The sequence below is a fragment of the Dendrobates tinctorius genome, unplaced genomic scaffold, assembly GCF_039654945.1.
Source record: "Dendrobates tinctorius isolate UK_male_01 unplaced genomic scaffold, ASM3965494v1 ptg000298l, whole genome shotgun sequence".
In the NCBI taxonomy this organism is placed as follows: Eukaryota; Metazoa; Chordata; class Amphibia; order Anura; family Dendrobatidae; genus Dendrobates; species Dendrobates tinctorius.
In genome coordinates this window covers 54,152-68,339 of record NW_027361965.1, presented here as the reverse complement: position 1 = coordinate 68,339, position 14,188 = coordinate 54,152, and the positions used below count along the sequence as shown (strand labels likewise).

General features: G+C 44.6%; 1 protein-coding gene across 1 annotated transcript; it reads right to left on the bottom strand.

Annotated features, from left to right (window-relative positions):
- Positions 1 to 229: 229 nt before the first annotated feature.
- NYAP1 (neuronal tyrosine phosphorylated phosphoinositide-3-kinase adaptor 1) lies at positions 230 to 12,784 on the bottom strand. Its single transcript, XM_073560569.1, has 7 exons — positions 11,867 to 12,784; positions 8,675 to 8,836; positions 7,785 to 8,065; positions 6,595 to 7,689; positions 6,283 to 6,471; positions 5,151 to 5,230; positions 230 to 4,160 (listed from the first exon to the last, which is right to left on the bottom strand). Exons 2-7 carry the CDS (start codon positions 8,794 to 8,796, stop codon positions 3,909 to 3,911), a joined length of 2,019 nt encoding a protein of 672 aa, XP_073416670.1. The 5' UTR covers positions 8,797 to 8,836; positions 11,867 to 12,784; the 3' UTR covers positions 230 to 3,908.
- Positions 12,785 to 14,188: the final 1,404 nt, after the last annotated feature.

Here is a 14,188-nt window from a genome sequence, read left to right as displayed (position 1 = left end):
GTCATTGCCAACAAAGGATATATCACAAAGTATTGAGATGAAATTTTGTTTCTGACCAAATACTTATTTTCCACCATAATATGCAAATAAAATGAAAAAAAACCAGACATTGTGATTTTCTGGATTTTTTTTTCTCAGTTTGTCTCCCATAGTTGAGGTCTACCTATGATGTAAATTACAGACGCCTCTCATCTTTTTAAGTGGTGGAACTTGCACTATTGCTGACTGACTAAATACTTTTTTGCCCCACTGTAAATAAAATGAAAATGTCTACAAATTAATTAAAAAATGTAAATAATAAAAAAACACAATTGTGTCAATTCTAAAAAATAAAATGCAAAACAAATAACAATAAATGAAAATGAATATTACTAAATAGAAAAAATATAAATGTCCGAAAATGATAAAAATTCAAATGTTTCAACAATAAAATGAAAATTTTTAAATAAACAAAAATCAATAAAAATCGGTCTAATTTTAATGCAAAATAAATAAAAAATAAAATATACGAAAATAAATTAAATGCAAACATGTCAAGTTTAAAAAGAATGCAAAATAACTAAAAATGAAAGAATAACAGACATTTCGGTTAATTTGTTAAATACAAAATAAAAAAAATAGATAATCTAATAAATGGACTCTTCAATTAATAAATATAAGAATTAAAAAAATGTAAGAAATTAAAATGCATCTTTTCCTCTAATTTTTGAAATAAATGCCTGTAAAATAAAGCTTAAATATTCTGTGTAAAATGCAGAGATCATTCCAATGTCAGAATCGTGGGAAAATTGGAAATAACAAAAAAGGTAAAAGTATAGTCTGATATTTAACAATAAATAGAAATTAAAACGTAAAGGTGGAAAACACAGATGGAAATAAATAGATAGAGAAATACATTTATGGAAATTTTTCCGGAAAAATTAGTTAAAACAATTTCGGAAATGTTAAACGTATTTCAAAAGAAAACCAAAAAAATGTCAGTGAAATGATAAAATCTATCACAGAGACCATAAAGCGCGGCGGCGGCGCGCACAATAACGCACTGGATTTCCTTCTTTAGTGTAAACTGATGCAAATAAATAAATCCTAAAAATGATCCGAAAAGAAGACGAAGAGTTAACTACGAGAATGACACTGAAGCTACAATCATCACGATCCCGTCTGCCTCGCCGTGTCCTCCTATATACAAAAAATGTCTATATACACTAATAAATAGCTGACGTCTCATTATTACACATCAGAAAAATCCCCCTAGAAAGTAAACGCGGCTTTTACGTGTCGATTGTTGGATGGCGTGGAGATCCTGCATCAAAGATTAACACATACTATTAATATTCTCGCCTGTTTTTGGATTTTTTAACTTTGTTGTAATTAGTCAGCTGCTCGGTCATGGGGGGGGGGGTAACTGCTGATCTGTACGATCGGTCACCACCCCCGGTGGATGAACTTGTGCTCATCCAGTTTCTTAGCTGCCTGTACACAATGGATTCCTTTTGGAAGATCCCACTTTTGAGGGGGAGGAGTCTAACCTACCGCTAAGTTTCCAAAACTTGACTTTGGTGACATCACAGAACCAACATGACATTATAACCACTGCTCCAACCAGAGGAAGACCTGGAACGGGAATATGGGAGACCCGGCGGCCAAGAGGAAAAATTTGGCAAGCTCCAATTATTTGTGGTTGTGTATAGTGAGGCGGAGAGACTCCGCACCTCACTATTACCCCTACTATACTGATGTGAGATAAGCGGAGTCAGCCATGAATCCCGTCTCCACAAGAAATGTCATGCCGACCGCTGATGATCGCACAATGGCGGGCTCGAGGCTTCGTCACCAACTGGATCTTAAAGTAACCCCCAAATAGTGTAGACAGCCCTTAAGAGAAGCTCCACCGGAAATGTGTCATCCCACTCTGGAGTCAGCCCTGTCCAGTGACGTAGTCTGGGTGGCCAGCGCCCGGGGCAGGCGGGTATTCTGCGTCTCTTCCATGGACCATTAGCGCTCCCTGATATCCTTCCAATATTCACGCAGTGAACCCCTTAACCCCCAAGGACATGAACTAAGAAAATACTTTTGACCATTGACTTTAGTTATTGTCTGCTGAACTATGATATATTTTTTAAAATAAATTGATATACATTGTTATATATTTTTTTTACTTTTTATATATCTTTGTGTTTTTATATCTAACTAATTCATTTCCCTGTCCCCAATCCTAACCTGAGCCCTAACCCAAATTCAAGCCTGATCCATAACTTTAGCCCTAATTCTAGCCCAAACTATAAATCTAGCACTAACACTAAGTCTAGCCCTTACCCTAACATCAGTACTAACCCTCATTCTCACCCTAACACTAATTCTAGCTCTAACACTAATTCTAGCCCTTACCCTAATTCTAGCCCTTACCCTAATTCTAGCCCTAACCTTAATTCTAGGCTTAACCCTAATTCTAGCCCTAACCCTAATTCTGGCCCTAACCTTAATTCTAGCCCTTACCCTAATTCTAGCCCTAACCCTAATTCTAGTCCTAACCCTAATTCTAGTCCTAACCCTAATTCTAGCCCTAACCCTAATTACCTAATTATAGCCCCTACCGTAATGTCAGTATGACCCTAATTTTAGCCCTAACTATAACTCTAGCCCTAACATCAGTACTAACCCTCATTCTCACCCTAACCCTAATTCTAACCCTTACCCTAACATCAGTACTAACCCTCATTCTCACCCTTACCCTAATTCTAGCCCTTACCCTAATTATAGCCCCTACCGTAACGTCAGTATGACCCTAATTCTAGACCTAACTATAACTCTAGCCCTAACATCAGTACTAACCCTCATTCTCACCCTAACCCTAATTTTAGCCCTTACCCTAACATCAGTACTAACCCTCATTCTCACCCTTACACTAATTCTAGCCCTAACCCTAATTCTAGCCCTAACTCTAATTCTACCTCTTACCGTAACGTCAGTTTGACCCTTATTCTCACCCTTACACTAATTCTAGCCCTAACCCTAATTCTAGCCCTTACCGTAACGTCAGTTTCACCCTCATTCTCACCCTTACACTAATTCTAGCCCTAAACCTAATTCTAGCCCCAACCCTAATTCTAGCCCTAACCCTAATTCTAGCCCTTACCCTAACGTCAGTATGATCCTAAATCTAGCCCTTACCCTAACAGTACTTACCCTAATTCTAGCCCTAACTATAACGCTAGCCCTAATCCTAAATCTAGCCTGCATCTAGCTCGTACCTTAACTCTAGTCCTCAATTTAGCTCTTGACAGAATTTGGCACAAGGGGCGAGCACCCTGTGGCTTCCCACACACTACGCCACTGGCTATATTTCTTTGTGATCATGAGATCCACCAAGCACATACACAGAAATAATCATGTATGAGTGGTGACCACGATGCTCGGATGGAGAGGGTGTCACAGCCACGTCCCCCTCCATAGCAGTAGATAGATAAATCTTTTCGGTCCCTTGGCCCACAGGACGGCAGCTGACTACTTGCATGGACTCGTCAATTGGATTTGGATGAATTGCCCTCGGATGTGTGGGAAGTGTGAGCGGAGCCGCTCCGGGCGGGCACGTGGACGGCTCAGCACAGTTCTGACTGGTTAGCCCTTGCTGGCGAAGTGACCCTAATGTTCCGGAGGATGGGGTGCTACTTTCTACAGTAGAAACTCAATACCAACCATAGCCGTGGTCAACAAGAACGAGGAGGTTATCCCAGCTCTGGACTATCACTACCGCCCTCATTCGCTCGTCCAGTCCCACGTTGCTGCAGATGATAGTCTGCAGCCGTGGAGGAGGCAATCTCCTTCCTACTCTCCCCCATCCTCTCCCACCCACCTCCACCTCAGGGTTTCGGCCAGCGCCCCTGGGTATATAGAGGTGGTGAGGATTATCAGATGGCAGTGTCCCACAACACAGCCTGTTGCCGATGGCAAGGTGGAGTCCCCCCCTTCCGAACTTCAGAACCCCGCCTCCAGCTGGGCAGGATGGGAAGGCTTTCCTGTTTGCAGAGCCCCCTCTCCACCCTTGGCTGACGTGACTTGATCTCGTGGCACAGAAATCTCTTCCTCTCGATCACCTCCTGTAATTTCCCATCACGCTCTCGGCCACCAGAGGGCAGCGTTGGGGTGGGGGACAAAACAGCCTGATGGAAGGAGAGAGAGGAGGTCAGGAGGTGGTGGTCAGAAGCCAAGGGTAATGAGCTGACATGCATGCGGGAGTGATGCTCTGCAGGGTGGTCAGGTCATATACATAAAGGTGTAATGCTCTGCATGCAGGAGTAATGCTCTGCAAGGTTAATGATATGATTGCAGGAGTAATGCTCTGTGAGGTGATTCATTGATTTGCATGCAGGAGTAATGCTCTGCAGATGGTCGGTCACTTGATATGCATGCAGTAGTAATGCCTTGCTGTTTGAATAACTGACCTGCATGCAGGAGTAATGCTCTGCAGGTAGCCTTAAACATGCATGCAGGAGTAATGCTCTGCAGCGCTTCCAGCTGATACAAATTCAAAAGTAATGCTCTGCAGATTAGAGGACATGCACAGAGTAATTCTCTGCAGGGATGATATGAACGCAGGAGTAATAACCTGCAGAGTGCTGAGATAGTCTGCATGCAGAAGGAACGGGCAGAGGAATGCCCTGGAAGGTGATGGTGAGAGGACGGGCGTGCAGGGGTCATGCTCTACAGACAGGTGAGATCATCTGCACACTTGGGGAAAGGAAAAACACAGCCAGGAAGAGTGATGCTCTGCAGAAATGCAGAATGGGTTTTGCTCTGCAGGGAATAAAAGAATCTTAAAGGAAATGAGGTCAGAAAACGGCACAAAGTGATCTGCATGGAGGCGAAGTGCTCTGCGGAGAAAGGAGGTGATCACAATGCAGCAGCAATGCTCTGCAGAGCGGTGCGGAAGCTCCATGTGGAACTAATGTTCTGCAGAGAGAGAGAATGATAAAATGATGTGATGAGTTTTGCACAATGGCGAGCTGGGCACATCGGCATGTAGTAGCAATGCTCTGCACAGAGGTGAGCAATCTGCATGCAGGAGTAATGCTCTGCAGCGTCGTGATCTGATGTGCACAGTACAGCAATGCTCTGCAAGCCTCAGTGTCTGGGCAGAACATGCGCAGTACCTGATTCTGCCTGTTGGAGGATGTCTGGCGCACCCCAGAGGTGGAGGCTGAGCGGCCCAGGCGATATCCACCCCCGAAATCTGCAGGAATGACACAGAAAAACACCATCATCAGCCATGCAGTTCTATCCACCCACCACCGGGGGCAGCAGAGCACAGAATGGTAATGATCAGAGAGAAGATCGATCGGCTCGATTATCATCAGATTTATCCTACTAAGCATCATATAAATCTGGAAATACTATCATCAGCCATGCACTTCTATCCACCCACCACCGGGGGCAGCAGAGCACAGAAAGGTAATGATTGGAGAGAAGATCGATCGGCTCGATTATCATCAGATTTATCCTACTAAGCATCATATAAATCAGGAAATACTATCATCAGACATGCACTTCTATCCACCCACCACCGGGGGCAGCAGAGCAAAGAATCGTAATGATCGGAGAGAAGATCGATCAGCTCAATTATCATCAGATTTATCCTACAAAGCCTCATATAAATCAGGAAATACTATCATCAGCCATGCACTTCTATCCACCCACCACCGGGGGCAGCAGAGCACAGAATGGTAATGATCAGAGAGAAGATCGATCGACTCGATTATCATCAGATTTATCCTACTAAGCATTACATAAATGAGGAGATACAATCATCAGACATGCACTTCTATCCACCCACCACCGGGGGCAGCAGAGCAAAGAATCGTAAGAATCAGAGAGAAGATCGATCGGCTCGATTATCATCAGATTTATCCTACTAAGCATTATATAAATGAGGAAATACAATCATCACCCATGCACTTCTATCCACCCACCACCGGGGGCAGCAGAGCACAGAATGGTAATGATCGGAGAGAAGATCGATCGGCTCAATTATCATCAGATTTATCCTACTAAGCATTATATAAATCAGGAAATACAATCATCAGCCATGTACTTCTATCCACCCACCACCGGGGGCAGCAGAACACAGAATGGTAATGATCGGAGAGAAGATCAGCATGATTGCCATCAGATTTATTACACATCATACTGGCCTCCACCATTAGCATACTGGACGCCAAGTGTGGAGATACCATAGCAATAGCTGTACGTTCAGGATGAAATCTATGTGATAGTTTGGGGATGTACCTGTACTCCTATGACATGCTGGAAATGTTTGGCATGGCATTGGAAGACTGGTCCGTCCCACCCCACGAGCAAGGGCACTATCCAAGCTTTGTTGGCTCCGGACAGGGATCCCGGACACAGCTGTTCCATGACTGGTCTTTTCTGCTCTCCCTGGATTCCCATTCCAAACACGGGGCACGTCGGTCAATGCTGGGAAAGGGAAGAAAGTTATGATTACATTAGTTGCCTACACGGTGGCACATTAGCTCAATGCTGGCACAGACCCGACCATAGACAACTGGAAGATAGACAGTGGCACAAAAGTTGACTTACGTTCCCCGAGTTGGCTCCGTCGGCCGCATGACATCCTTCTCTGTAGTTCATATACAGACCCGGGCCTCTCCTCTTCTGCTGCACCTGTCCCGCCACCTACACGGTTATCGGAAGCCTGAACGACTGGAGTTCTTGAGCCTTTTATGCTGGTCTCGTATGCTGGTGGTCTCTTGCCTGTAGGGTACGTCCAGATGGCTGGAGAAGCCTGCTCCCCTTGGACCTGATGGAGATGTGCTGAAGGAGGTCGACTTGGGAGTTGTGTGCCCGCCACACGGGATGTTGGGCAGATAAGACCAGCCAAGACTGAGATCTCCCTCTCCGTTTTCTCCTCAACCTGTGAGGCTGGTAAGAGAGAATGTGTCACCTTGACGGAAGAATACACCATGGTATAAGAAAGGGCTTTGTCCCGATTATGTCCATGGGGAATAGGTAACATTGATGTCCCTTTTTCCTGTGAAAATGTTGACCCTCTTGGGGTTTCAGACTCTGGTCTGCGCTGGGCAGAGGTCTGTGGGGGTAATGGTGTTGAGTGACTGCGTGCCCGACCAGACGGAGGAAGATAAATTGACGATGAGGAAACTGCACTTGGCATCTCCTTGTGAGGAACCGGCAGCTTAGATGATGAGGCCGACTGTGAAGGCTTTGTGACTTTTTGGCCCTTTCCAGATGGTGCCCCTAGCAGAGGAGGTCGATGCTGTAGGAGGTTAGGAAAAGGTGGAGGGATGTCAACCTCTGGAGTTCTAGGTGGCGGAAGTCGGCGACGTTGAGGATGTCGTAGGTGGGATGGATGCTCTTCATGAAGAGGGTATTTCATTTCCTCATAAATTGCCTCTTCTTCACCATCTGACTCTTCCTCTGGTGGGGCTGGAGTGGATGGGGGTGGGGGCCTTCTTGACGCATTGCCTACCATCTCAATGTAGACAGGTTCCTCTGGGGAGGGTGAAGATGCACGTGTGCTGGAAGTGAGTATGGCAGATGTTGAGGCAGGTCGGTTCGCATAGGCTTCATCAAAGGAGGCAGAGAGATGTGTATGGGGGCTGCGTTGTGGCTTCTGTGGGGGCATCCGGCGAGAGTCAGAGGCACTTTTTAGGGACCCTGTAAAACAAAAATAAGAGTTTATCTATTGGTGTGAAAGATGGACTGAGTTATTGCTATGACCAGTGGTTGGGGTTCCATGGTGCCCTTCTTACCTTCCTTCCTGATCCTACGTTCCTCTGCTGTCCTTCCCTCTCCACCAAGGCTGAGTTTTGTGCTGGGGTTTCTCTTAGGTTTAGCAGGGGGTCTCCTCCCCGGAGGACCTCCTTCATTTCCACTGTCCTCTGGTGCACTGCCTACTGAGTGACAGGAAAGAGACCGAGGAGCCATAGCGCTGGCACATGGGAGAGGGGCCCGCTCCTGAGAGGCTGGCATCGTCATGAAACCCATACGGAAATGGCGACGGAACGAAGCCATGTCCCGAACTTTTCCCGAGCTATAGAAAGAAAGACATCCAGAATACAGGCCTGTCCATTTATGATGCCATGCTTCTGCTCTCTGTCTATATATTTGTATTTCTTCAGATACTTTGTGATATCATGCCTGATGAAGAGACCTAAGAAGTCTTGAAAACATGTTCTGTTACATCATTTATTTATTTTTGTTAGCCACTAAACGGTATCGTAACTAGAAATGATTATTTCGTATTTCCCAGTGAGAGCTGACTTTATTCAACTGGATAACATGGTATCAGGTTTGTCTAAGACTCCTTATTAAGACAGAATATTCCTTTCCACCAATATTACTATACGGATGGTGTATGAATGCTGGTATCATTGAAGGCAACATTAGAGCCCTACCTGCACCTGCAGGGTTACCTGATGATTCTCTGACTGTGGTTGATTAATCACCAGATGGAACCTACATAACCATCCATTTATAGCCGAAAAAGTCCAACATGTCTGACCTCATGTCTAGTGAAGATCAGAGTGACATGGTCGGCAACCACCAAACCACCATCAGCAGGTCTGGCCTGAGCTATGTGTCAGTTTAATGTCCCAACCTGAGCCCCTTACTTAGTGCACCCTCCTCACCACATCTTTACCTTTTCTTAGGTTCCTCCTCCTTCTGTCTCCACTCCACCCGACTCTTCCTGTACAGCAGATTCATGGCTCCAGCCTTTTCTATCCCAAGAAATTTCACAGTGTCAGAGGAGCTGGGGCTCATCTTCTGGAGACCAACCTTTAGACCCCGCTGAGGGTGGAGACTGTGTGAGGCAACAGAGAATATGTCAGTATGAGGAAAACGTGGTGCAAGAAGACAGGAGCCATGACCAGCTCATGGGTGGGGTGTGATGTACAAGGGCGAGGACCTCATTAGGGGCCCAACAGAATTTGACCTGGCATCTCTTTCATCTAAAGATGTTTAAATACCCGCAAAGTCGGGTGAGAATGTTGTCTATGGATTTCAGATGTCCCATACACAAGAAGACTCAGCTAATGTTTTCTTAATGAGAAGGGAAAAATGAGCCCAGCTAGCTCAGTCCCTCCAGATTCCTCTGTTCTTCTGTTGCCTCCAGAATACTCATTCTCATCCACCTCTCTCTACACTCCTGTCTCCTCTAGACCCTTCTGTCTCTTTCAGACCTTTCAGTCCCCTACTCCAGACTACTCCTTCAACCTCCTCCATACTCCTGTGTTCCTCCACACCCTTCTGTCTTTTCCAGACTTTTTAATCCCATCCTCTACACCCTCTGTCCCGTCCACCCTTCAATTTCCAACCACAGACCCCACTTTCATCCTGTAGATGCATCCGTTTCTTCCACTGTCTCCTTCACACTTTGCTCTTCTTAAAACTTTGTGCTCTTGCATACTCCTGTCTTCTTTAAAATGTCTATTTCCCATAGACCCCCATCAGATTATTCTGCCTCCTCTCCAGACGTCTCAATCCCACTCCAAACTACTCTGCTCCCCACTGTCTCTGTCTCCCCATAGACCTCTCTATCCCAATCTAGGCCACACGTTCCCCTCTAGATCACTGTGATCCCCTCCAGGCCACTGTGTCTCCTTCCAGACCACTCTGTAGCCCTCCAGACCTCTGTCTCTATATTTCCTTTCCCCCAAACAGACTCTTATGTCCTTCCAATCCCTCTGTTGTGCTCCAGACACATCTGTCCCTTCCAGAACAGTTCCCTCCTCCAGACCCTTCTGTCCTCTCCACACGCCTGTCTCTTTCAGATGTTTTCGTCCTTCTCTAAACTCCTTTATCTTCCTTCAGACTCCTGGCTCATACATCCTCCTCTGTACACCTTTGTCCCCCCAGACTCCTCTGTCCTTTTCTATCTTCCTCTGTTTCTGCAGACTCCTCTGTTTTCCACCACATCCTTTGCACTCTCTAGGCTCCTTTGTCCTCCTCATGATTCCTCCGTCATCTTAAAGACACCTCTGTTCTCTTCCAAATGCCCCTGTCCCCTACAGACCCCTCTGTCCCCCTCTAGATGTCGCTGACCACTCCAGAATTAATTGTCTCCTCTAGATGTCTCTCCTCCTCTAGACTCCTTTGCCCTCTTGTAGGCTTGCTCTGTTCCCTTACCACTCCTGTTTCTCCGGGCTCATCAGTCCAGCTCCAGACCCCTCTGTCCCACTCCAGACCCTTCTATCCCACCCTGAGTCCCTCTGTCTTGCTTCAAACTCTTCTAGCAATGATTCAGCGCCAAAGAGAATAAAAGGTTGGGCATGCAGAACCTTCTGCCCACTAACATCTAAAGTCAGAGATGAGTCTGAACACCTCCAGACACAGATGGTTGACCAGTCCCACTGAAATCAATAGGTTCTGCTTACGTTAATCTCAAAATAATAGGCATCCTCAGTGTGTGATGTTTAGCCTTCCTGTTCCACCTCCTGGAGCTGTAGCAATAGCTGTGGCTAATGATACCACAATTGTAACAATTAGGCCATGTGCACACGCTGCGGTTTTTGCTGCGTTTCTGCTGCAGTTTTGACCGCAGCAGAACTGCAGCAGTTCTGCAGCCAGTGTACAGTAGCATGTTATCCTATGGGATTAACATTCTGCTGTGCACATGCTGCGGATTTTTACCTGCGGAAAAGCTGCGTTTTTTTTCCGCAGCATGTCACTTGTTTCTGCGGATTCTGCTGCGGTTTGCCACCTATTCCATTGTCCAGGTGGCAAACCGCAAGGCAAAACCGCAGGCCAATCTGCAGGAAAAACCGCAGGTCATTTTACCTGCGGTTCCGCAGATATGAATCCGCAGACGAATCTGCAGTGTGTGCACGTAGCCTTAAAGAGGTTTTCCATTAAAACTGAACTTATTTAGTAAATATTTACAACCAACATACTTATATTAAAGACGGTCCTAAGTGCCGCCCATGTGTCTCAAAAGCACCGCTTTGGGTTTATTTTTGAGAGTCTCTTGTTTTGGTATATGATATGCGCTGTGTGTGAGGGGCTGGCTGACTAATTTCAATAGCCCCTGTCAGAAGGATTGTACACAGTAACCTACAGACAGTGTCAGCTTGGCACTGTTATACTGATTACAATGATACCTTGTGATGAAATCCGTCTTGTGGTTGTTGTGGAATCTTTGTAATGATATGCTTGTTCCCCGGGGGTGACCTGTGGGGGGTCGTCATGTTGTGCTCTGATTAGTTATTCATAATGCACACTGCTGGTAGGTCACTGATCACTCACTGATCCGCCCCCTTGTTTGCATAATAAATACCAGTACATACTGAAGAAAAAAAAAAACCCTTCTGCAGGCAGGTGCCGGCCGTGGCCCCGCTCTGCAGCATAATCGCATGTTTAGTGTCCTAGTAATGACTGTTCTTGAGGGATCAGTGCCTTATCAGCAGTCTGCATTATGAATACCTATTCAGAGCACCACATGAAGACCCCCCACAGGCCGCCCCGGAGGAACAAGGACATCATTACAAACTGAAAATAAAGATTCCACAACAACCACAAGACAGATTTCATCACCAGGTATCATTGTAATCAGTGTAACGGCGCCGACCTGACATTGTCTGTAGGTTACTATGCCGACAGGTTCCCTTTAAGTCTAGGCATCGGCGGTGACAGAAGAGGTGTCTGGCTTAGCTACTAGAATGAGGCTATCTGCCAGCCCCCTTCACACACAGATATGATACTGTGTTTTCTACTGTGTGGAACACAAATCAGAAATGGAACTGACACTAATGTATTGACACTGGGGCACCTTTCTTAATATTGTACAATAAGATTAGATACCTTATACATGATCGCCATGCTTTCTATACCTTACCTTGGGGTGTCTCACTGGTATCTTCATCCCACAGCCATGTCTTTCGATCTTGCATGTGGGTCAGGTTAAATAAACTGACCTCACGTTGTCTACAATGACTGTCTACAGCCGATCATGCGGGAATCCGTTCCTGTCCCAAGTCAGGGATCAATCCATAAAGTCTGTTCTGAAAACCTCTTCACAAACGTTTCGCGTCGCCGTCCTGCATTTCACAGTTAGAGCGGACAGCTTCCTCTTCCTATGAAGATGTCGACAGATTCACATGGATATGAAGGTTGACCATACGAAGACGTTATTTGGCATGCATCTCCTCCACTCAAACACTGTCTCAAAGTATGGAGACAGAATATAATATAGGGGTAGCGAGAATTCTACGCTGGAAGATGTTCCATCAGCAAAAGTCATCTACAAAACCTCCAACATGGTTTAACCATGGAAAGAAAGTTGGGTTACTAGCTATTTTACGGGAAAAACAAGAAGAATCTGTACAGAGCAAAAATCTTAATAGGTCAGTGTTTACGTCTTTACTTCGGAATAAGGAAGAACTCAATCCTGACTCAAGTCAGTGGTGGATGATGTCTTGGCCGCCAGAGGTATGCTGATGAACAGCCCATAGGTAGGTCAGACAAAATGCTTCAACACAGAGAAGACGTCCTGAACATGCTGTTGCCTCTACTTTTTCCCATAGTAAGGTCATCGCAAAGAAACAACGGGAGTCAAGATTTTGGACAGAAATTTGCTCATAAAAGATGGAGACTGGAAGACATCTTCACAGACAGTTCTCTAGAAGAAAACAAAATAGGAAAGAGAAATGTAGTAACAATAAAGATGAGGAAACAGATAAGATGTAGTCACAGAGAAGATGTAGTGACATAGAAAGGTAGTAACAATGAAGATGATGAAACGGATAAGATGTAGTCACAGAGAGGAGGTAGAGACAGAGAAAGGTAGTAACAATGAAGATGATAAAACGGATAAGATGTAGCCACAGAGAAGATGTATAGACAGAGAAAGGTAGTAACAATGAAGATGAGGAAACAGATAAGATGTAGTCACAGAGAAGATGTAGAGACAGAGAAAGGTAGTAACAATGAAAATGAGGAAACAGATAAGATGTAGTCACAGAGAAGATGTAGAGACAGAGAAAGGTAGTAACAATGAAGATGAGGACACAGATAAGATGTAGTCACAGAGAAGATGTATAGACAGAGAAAGGTAGTAACAATGAAGATGAGGAAACAGATAAGATGTAGTCACAGAGAAGATGTATAGACAGAGAAAGGTAGTAACAATGAATATGAGGAAACGGATAAGATGTAGTCACAGAGAAGATGTAGAGACAGAGAAAGGTAGTAACAATGAAGATGAGGAAACAGATAAGATGTAGTCACAGAGAAGATGTATAGACAGAGAAAGGTAGTAACAATGAAGATGAGGAAACGGATAAGATGTAGTCACAGAGAAGATGTATAGACAGAGAAAGGTAGTAACAATGAAGATGAGGAAACGGATAAGATGTAGTCACAGAGAAGATGTATAGACAGAGAAAGGTAGTAACAATGAAGATGAGGAAACAGATAAGATGTAGTCACAGAGAAGATGTAGTGACAGAGAAAGGTAGTAACAATGAAGATGAGGAAACGGATAAGATGTAGTCACAGAGAAGATGTAGAGACAGAGAAAGGTAGTAACAATGAAAATGAGGAAACAGATAAGATGTAGTCACAGAGAAGATGTAGAGACAGAGAAAGGTAGTAACAATGAAGATGAGGACACAGATAAGATGTAGTCACAGAGAAGATGTATAGACAGAGAAAGGTAGTAACAATGAAGATGAGGAAACAGATAAGATGTAGTCACAGAGAAGATGTATAGACAGAGAAAGGTAGTAACAATGAATATGAGGAAACGGATAAGATGTAGTCACAGAGAAGATGTAGAGACAGAGAAAGGTAGTAACAATGAAGATGAGGAAACAGATAAGATGTAGTCACAGAGAAGATGTATAGACAGAGAAAGGTAGTAACAATGAAGATGAGGAAACGGATAAGATGTAGTCACAGAGAAGATGTATAGACAGAGAAAGGTAGTAACAATGAAGATGAGGAAACGGATAAGATGTAGTCACAGAGAAGATGTATAGACAGAGAAAGGTAGTAACAATGAAGATGAGGAAACAGATAAGATGTAGTCACAGAGAAGATGTAGTGACAGAGAAAGGTAGTAACAATGAAGATGAGGAAACGGATAAGATGTAGTCACAGAGAAGATGTAGAGACAGAGAAAGGTAGTAACAATGAAGATGATGAAACAGATAAGATG